General features: G+C 35.8%; 1 protein-coding gene across 1 annotated transcript; it reads right to left on the reverse strand.

The window, feature by feature from the left end:
- Positions 1 to 677: 677 nt before the first annotated feature.
- LOC107794587 (U-box domain-containing protein 27-like) lies at positions 678 to 2,198 on the reverse strand. Its single transcript, XM_016617082.2, has one exon. It carries the CDS (start codon positions 2,070 to 2,072, stop codon positions 810 to 812), a length of 1,263 nt encoding a protein of 420 aa, XP_016472568.2. The 5' UTR covers positions 2,073 to 2,198; the 3' UTR covers positions 678 to 809.
- Between the last annotated feature and the right edge of the window lie 6,549 nt (positions 2,199 to 8,747).

The raw sequence follows: 8,747 nt of genomic DNA on the forward strand, positions 1-8,747 counted from the left end.
TTTGAAAGAAAAAAAAGTACTTTTGAGGAGAAGCAGAAACAGTTTTGGAGAAGCAGAAAAAAGTAGTTTCTCTCCAACAAGACTTTTTTGAGAAGCATTTTTGAGAAAAATACACTTAGAAGCAGTTTTTTAAAGTTTGGTCAAACACTAATTGCTGCTCAGAAGTGCTTTTCAAACCAATTAGCCAAACACAAACTGCTTCTCACCAAAAGTACTTTTGAGAAAAGCACTTTTGAAAAAAAAAACATTTCTCAAAATAAGCTGATTTTTACGGTTTGGCCAAACGAGTTATTATTTTCCTTGCAAATAAAAGATGTACTGTACTTATTTTAGAAAAATAAGTGCAATTTCGTGTAGGAGTGGTTAGTGCAAGTACAAACTGTTAGTTGCATTTACAACCATCCTTTTGTTCTTTCGCAAAGTAGCAATGTCTAGCTGTTACTAAAGCTATTGAAATTAATTGCCAACTTGTTAGTTTATTTTATTTGACTCGCATCAAATTTTAATTGTGTTTTGAAGCTTGTCACCAAGTATGTACATAATCGATCTAAATTAATTTAGTGTTCAACTGTTGTTAATTGATTGGTTGATCAAAATAATCTATAAAAATGATTTAGTGGGGAAAGAGGTATCAAATCAAGAACTAAGAAACACTATCTAAGTATCTAGTCTAAGAGTTGAAAACAATTGAAGTTTCTTCTTTTTTCAATTCTATAACTTTTTTCTCAACAAAATTGCTTATGATTTACAAAAACCTCCAAAGAACCCCCCCCCCAAAGTTATCAACAACAAAAAAATTACCCCCACAATCAAAATGGCATGATGTGAGTAGTCTTCGTATCATAGCTAGTAGAAAGACAAGACGCCGCTTTCAAATTCACCCTAAACACTTTAAGTAAATCGGCGGCCATTTGTCTCACCGCCGGCGAACAATTACTTTGCAACAACAACAATATCTTCGCCATGCCGTTGCTCTTCGCCACCGATTCCTGTGCTTTATGATCCCGAAACAAACAACACAAGCTCCACAAAATCGTTACCGCATGTTCCGTTGCTTCGTTCGATACTTTCAATACTTTCTTCACTATTGCTTGTACGCAATCTCCGTCGTTACACAGTTCTACTCTCCCTTCTTTACACGTAGATATTAATTCTAACAATCTCAACACTTTATCGGTTAATCCGGTTCCCAGCTCCGCCGTGGACAGTGCTTTTCCGATCGTTTTTACCGCTCCGGCTTTTACGAGCTTCACGCGGTTTCTCCGTAGCATTGCGAGAGAAATTAAACATGAAATGGAACTTTCCATTAACTCGGGATTCCAATTGGAATTAATCGTTGAGAAACTCACGAGAACTGAGTATAAATCAGAGTTTTCGGATAAGGATGATTTAGCTTCGGAATCCGTTGAGGTGATGAACTCTAAAGCTTTCGTCATCTCAATTCTCAACTTTGAGCTTCCGTTTTTGAGAGAATTTATTATTGTCGGATATACATCGCTTGCTTTGGCGATTTTTGACGCGGAAGAGCTTCGTTCAAGCAGCATTTTCCAGAGAGGCACGATTTTCTCAACTACTTTAAGGTTTTTAGGGTTGTGAACGAGAAATGAAGTGAGAATCGCGAGGAAATCACTCTCCACAGCAATAGAAGCTACAAATCGGAGATTCTCCGGCGATTCTTCGGAGAAAGCTAAGAGTTTCGATAATCGGTCCGAGTTCGCCTCCAACTCGGTGTGAATTCGAAAGTCGCTAACGAACTGTTTGATTAGCTCGAGAACCTGATCGCGGCTGATTGAGTTAACTCGGTTTGACTCGGCGGCAGAGATCTGAGTTCTGACCGAGTCGGACCAGATCCGGATGAGTCGTTGGAGAGTGTGGTTAGGTACAAGGTCCTTAGTTTGTAACACTTGCATGGTGGCCGGACAAGTATTGTTGCCGCTGTCAAGCCACCGTTGGATGCTACTCCGGTCGTAGGTAACGCCGGTGCATAAACTCACCGGCGATTTCATCACGTCGAGAGAAATCGGACACCGGAAGAAACTCGGCACCGTTATGTACAAATCGTCCTTACGCATTTTTTTGCCTTTGAACTCTGTGTGTTTTAGAGAGAGAAAATTGGAAATGCGCAATTTCTGTTAGTTGTGGGTCAAGTTTTTAGAGAGAGAAAGAAATAGAGAAGAATGGGAAGTGGGGGAATGGGGGAAAGAAGGGGTTTATGAAGAAGCAGAAGAAAAAAGAGTCAAAGGAATGGTGACGTCATTTGTTGGAAATTCCTCTGCTTTTTATATACTCTTTTGCTCTTTTTTAATTACTCTTGCACTTTTATTTTTTTAGTTTTGGAGTGTGGCAAACACCGTACAAAAGACTATTTAAGTTATTCTTAATAACTTAAGGAAATAAAATTTTAATTGCATTATTATTGTTTAATAGAATTATATATCGTTCAATTTTATTTGATATTATTTTTTTATTAGTTTGTTCTATAAAGAATAATAAAGATAGTTCGGTGCACTGAACTTCCTCTATGCGCGGAGTCTGGGGAAGAACCAAACTACAATGATCTATATACGTAGTCTTACCCTGTATTTCTACAAGAAGATGTTTTCATGGCTCGAACTTGTGACCTTCTGTCACGACCCGGATTTTTCACCATCGGGAGTCGTGATGGCGCCTACTAATATGAACTAGGCAAGTCAATCCTTTAATCTAATTACTTCTTTATCCACTTGTTTCTTTTTAACAAAATATAAGGCGATAACGTGTAAACAGCGAAAATTTAAATTAAGCGGAAGAAAATAATTAAATATCTGAAATATGTATCTATTACAATTACTTAAGCCTTAATCACCCAAAACCTGGTGTCACAGTACCACATACGGTCTAAGATTTACTACATACAAAGTCTAAATAAAATAAGTGATACACTATTTTTGAAACAAAAGATGAAACAGGAAATAAAAGATAGAGGAGACACCCGAGCCTGCGGACGCCTGCAGGTCTACCTTGGATCTTCGCGTAGACTAAAGGTAGCCTCCAAACTACGGTCCAAGAGCTGCTTCGGGATCTGCACATAGTGCAGAGTGTAGTATCAACACAACCGACCCCATATGCTGTAAGTGTCTAGCCTAACCTCGGCGAAGTAGTGACGAGGCTAGAACCAGACTACCAAATAACCCATACAATTCAAATATATACAGCAGAAAAGAAATACAGAAATAAACAGTCAAGTATGGGAGGGAAAAACATGTTGCTGGGAAACATCGAATAATAACAGAAAAGCAACAAATAAATATGAGGATCACCACATTTCAATTGAAAATAAGAAGGGAAAATCATGTTGCGGGATACAACAAGTATCAACAGAAAACCAGCAATTAAATGTAGAGAAACCGTAACTCAGTTATCAGTAAAAATCAAGAAATCAAAGACAAGTGCGTGGCATCACCCTTCGTGCTTTAACACTCTCTCACCAAAATAATACATGGCATCACCCTTCGTGCTTTAACACTCTCTCACCAAAACAATACACGGCATCACCCTTCGTGCTTTACACTCTTCCTTACCCAAGCAACAAATCACAAGGCAAATAGGGTAAGAGAATCTATAACATCGAATTAAAATCAAGTAACAACGGAAAATCAGTAAGTAAACGTAAATGACAACATAACTCAATTATCAGCAAGAATCAGGGAAATCAAGGACAAGTGCACGGCATCACCCTTCGTGCTTTTACTCTCATCCTCACCATAAGAATCAACATAAACTGCACGGCATCACCCTTCGTGCTTTTACTCTCACCCTCATCATAAAATCAATATAATAGGCACGGAATGGTACATCGTGTGGCACGACATCACCCTTCGTGCTTTACACTCTTTCTTCACAAATCATACACGGCATCACCCTTCGCGCTTTAACACTCTTCCTCACCCAAACAACAATCACAAACAATAGGGCAAGGGAATAAATTAAATTACGATAAGAATCTCGGCAAGGGAATAATAGTTTAACAATCAAGTCCCGGCATGGGAATAACATCAAAGAAGCATCAACATCCCGGCTAGGGAGATAATCATCAAAAACAACAAATTTCCGGCAAGGGAGATAATATAGAGATTCTCTTCTCTTTTTCACTTTTACTTCACAACTTTGAGCCAATGCTCTAACAGGTTCAATTTCCACTCATACTTTCATATTTTATTGTACAACTCGAGCCAACGCTCCTCAATGTTCAAATGTCACAGTTACTTTCACAAACTTTATCTAACAATAGAAATCATCAACAAAGCATGAATAGTACAATGAAGCCATAATAATCACAATATAAGACTCACGGGCATGCTTGACACCAACGTATAGATACTCGTCACCATGCCTATACGTCATGCTCGACAAATACCACATAGCAAATATGACTTGACTCCTAATTCCTCAAGCTAATGTTAGACCAAACACTTAACTAGATGCCACAAACACAATTCACGTCTCAACTATCACTTTACTCCTTGATTCCACCACCAACTCGCTCGTATATAACCACAAGTTACTCAATTACATCAAGAAATGCTAAATGAATCAACTCCAATGCATGAAAATGAATTTCCCAAAGTTTTACCCAAAAAGTCAAGCATCGCCCCAGGCCCACATGGTCAAAACCCGAGGTTCGAACCAAAACCCGATTACTCATTCCCCCACGAACCCAAATATATAATTTGTTTTGAAATCGGACCTCAAATCGAGATCCAAATCCTCAATTTTTGAAAAACCTAGGTTCTACCTAAAACACCCAATTTTCCCCATGAAGATTATTGATTTTGAGTTGAAATCATGTTAAAAGATGTTAATGATTGAAGGAATGAGTAAAAATTAACTTATAATCGATTTGGAAGAAGAGTTGTTCTTGAAAAATCGCCCTAAAGAGTTTGTGTTTTGAAAAGATGTGAAAATGCGTTAAAATCCGTCTAAGTATAAAAGTTGCAGGTCGCAGATGTGGGAATTGCGAATAGGGTTTCGCAAATGAACCCCGACCTCTGCTAAGTTGGGAATTGTGAAACAGGGCTCACATTTGCGAACCCTTCAGGAAACTTGAACTTTCGCATTTGCGATACATCAGCCTTCCAGCCATCATCGCATTTGCGAGAGGCTGTTCGCAAATGCGAAATCGCATTTGCGAGGATGAAGTCGCATTTGCGACTCAGGCTGCCAGTCCACTTCTTTCACATTTGCGATGGTTTGTCGCATTTGCGAACCAGGCTTCGTATTTGCGAAGCCTGCAGACCTGTTACACCAGCTGAGAAATCTGCAATTTTTCTAAGTCCAAAATGCACCCCGTGCCCTATCCAAAACTCACCCGAGCCCTCGGGGCTCCAAACCAAACATGCACAGTACCTTAAAAATATCCTACGGACTTATTCGTGTAATCAAATCACCAAAATAACATCATGAGCATTGAATTAAACCTCAAAATCAATGAAATTTCTCAAAACTTCTTTAAACATCAAATTTTGCATTTAAGGTCTGAATCACGTCAAATGGGTTCCGTTTCTTACCAAACTTTACCGACAACACGTATAAATCATATTGAACTTGTACTGGACACCAGAACCAAAATATGGGCTCGATAATATCAAGTTTCACATAACATTTCACTTTCAAAAACCTTTATATTTTTCAGAAAATAATTTCTTTCAAAAATTCATTTCTTGAGCTTGGGACCTTGGAATTCGATTCCGGACATACGCCCAAGTCCCATATTTTCCTACGGACCCTCCGGGACCATCAAATTACGGGTCCGGATCCGTTTACGCAAAAGTTGACCAAAGTCAAATTAATTCATTTTATATCCAAAACTTATCATTTTTCATAGATTTTCACATATAGGCTTTCCAGCGATGCGCCCGGACTGCGCACGTATATCGAGGTGATGCTATAAGAGATTTTTAAGGCCTCGGAACGCAGAATTCATTTTTAAAACAAATTACGCCAACGTTCTATTCGCAACGTTACTAGTTACGCCAACGTTCTATTCGCAACGTTACTAGTTACGCCAACGTTCTATAAGGAATAAGATATTTTTATATTTTTTTAATGAGAAGTTTTATAGACATGACATATTTAAAATCACATAATTTAAATATCTTATTATTTGTTGTAAATGCTGAATATGAATAAATTTATCCAGGTGGAATGGTCAATGAAAGGAAAGGTTTTTATTCAATTCAAAATGGGGGGAAAAGGTAAACACAATGGGTGTTGCAATGAGGTTCTCTTCTTTAGTGTGCTTCGCTCATCACCATCCAATTTACAACCTCCTTTCACTTTTTTCTTTCTTTACTCCATTTTATTGTTCAAATTTGGATTCCTTTCAATTTTTGTCTTGTATCAAGAATAAAAGAAAAAATAATTATATACTGTATTCATGGTTAAAGTAGGTTTTGGGAGATCAAACTTTTATAATGTACGATATTATATGGGTATTTAAAATTACAGTCTTTCCCACTTGTCCATAATGATTGTACGTGCGCCATTAGTGTTAAAATACAAGTTTAATTAATACTTGCTTATCCAATTTAGATGCTCCCTGTTGCATTATTGTATCCGTTACTCATAGTAGAAATTGATTCTTTTAAGAAAAAATTGAAGAATATTAGAATACCAACATCTTTCTCAAAAAGTACAGTTTAATCAAGTTATAATCTTACTTAATTAGAGTGTCCATGAACAAGCTTGTTTGAGTAAAACTTGTTTCTAACATAAAAATTGAGTAATAAAAGTTGAGTAAAACTTGTAGCTTGTTTGATCAAGCTTCTAAAATCAGCTTATTTTGATAAGTACTTTTTTTTAAAGTACTTCTGGTGAGAAGAAGTTTGTGTTTAGTTAATTAATTTAAAAAGCACTTCTGAACGGCAATGAGTGTTTGACAAGCTTTTAAAAAGTGTTTCTAAGTATTTTTTTCAGAAGTGTTACATTTTTCTACTTCTCCAAAACTGATTTTGCTTCTATTCAAAATCATTTTTTCTTCTAAATGCTTGGCCAATTACTTCAACTTTAAAAAAAAAAAAATTGGAATAAATTGTTTTTGGCCTCTAAGTGATGGTCCAACCAGCAATTGCTAAGTTAGAGAATTCAATCGGTCCAGAGAGTAAATAGAAGAATTTAACTTCTGTAAACTTATAGTCTAAATTTTTTTTGACTTATTATGTCACCTAAGAAAAATTAATAATCTGTAAATAATACAGATAACTGGCTATAAAATAACACTGACAATTACTGTGTCTCATTTTCAAATATGTTATGATCGATTATCAATATATATAATTAAAAATCCCATGATCATAGTAGAATATATTATACAAAAAATATTTAAAGAATTATCATTGAAGTAGGATGGCGCGAGGAGAGCGTGGGAGGGGACCAGATTCCCGAAGTTACAAGGAGTAGCATTATTAAGGTGGGGTCATGGTCAAACTTATGTGGGGCCTAAAATTGGTAGAGCAGAAAACTTATGATATTTAAGTTAAAAAAAAGGACAACCCCATGTATTAAGGCCCTGCTACGTGCGGAAATTGAAGAAAGGCCGGATCACATATTTGAGTAAGTTACATATTTGATCGATCAAAAATAATTACATCTATTAATCAAATATACAAAAGATACACATCCAACTAGTTAACCTTAAAATAATTGTCGGGTGTATAACATATATATAATTTTTATATAAGATACGTATAATCGTGTATAGTTATTGTATAATTTTGACTGAGAAAAATAAATAATAAATTTGAACAATTATTTCTGTACAGATCCCTATAAAATATGTATATTATATATTAATATATAAAAATATACTCCCTCCGTTTCAATTTAGATGAGGTAGTTTGACTCAGTACGAAGTTTAAAAAGAAAAAAGAAATTTTTTGAAACTTGTAGTCTTAAAAGCTTAAGGGGTAAAACCTTTTTGGGGCCATGAAATTTTTGCAGTTATAAAAGCTTCTCATTAAGGCTAAAATGGCTAAAATGAAGAGTTTAAAGTTGAATTATTTTCAAATTTAAAGACGTGTCATTTATTTTAGAACATACTAAAAAGGAAAGAACCTCATTTAATTTGAAACGGAGGAAATATATTTTACCAGTTATTTTTTTTGTAAGCGACTATACCGTATAATTTTTCTCATGATATTTAGTTGACGACACACGTTGGGTTGGGATTGGATTAGGTTCTCATAGAAATGTAAAAATTGCACGGGACCCCCTATTTGGTCGCCCCCATTTAACCTATACTCATTTTTTTAAAAGTTTTAACTTGTACCCATTTTTTAAACAACTTCAGCCCCCTTCTCCTCCTTCTCTTCTTCTTCTTCTTCTTCTTCTTCTTCTTCTTCTTCTTCTTCTTCTTCTTCTTCTTCTTCTTCTTCTTCTTCTGTTGGTGCTGCTATGAAACTTCAGTTCATGAGATGATTGCTATAAGTATGTTTATCATATTATTTAAAAATAAATTTTAAATAATTATGTAAGTTAGTATGTCATTTATTTTAGAACATACTAAAAAAGAAAGAACCTCATCTAATTTGAAACGGAGGAAATATATTTTACCAGTTATTTTTTTTTTTGTAAGCGACTATACCGTATCATTTTCTCATGTTATTTAGTTGACGACACACGTTGGGTGGGATTGGATTAGGTTCTCATAGAAATGTAAAAATTGCACGGGGCGCCCTATTTGGTCGCCCCCATTTAACCTATACCAATTT

This window comes from Nicotiana tabacum, chromosome 11, assembly GCF_000715075.1.
Source record: "Nicotiana tabacum cultivar K326 chromosome 11, ASM71507v2, whole genome shotgun sequence".
Taxonomy (NCBI): domain Eukaryota; kingdom Viridiplantae; phylum Streptophyta; class Magnoliopsida; order Solanales; family Solanaceae; genus Nicotiana; species Nicotiana tabacum.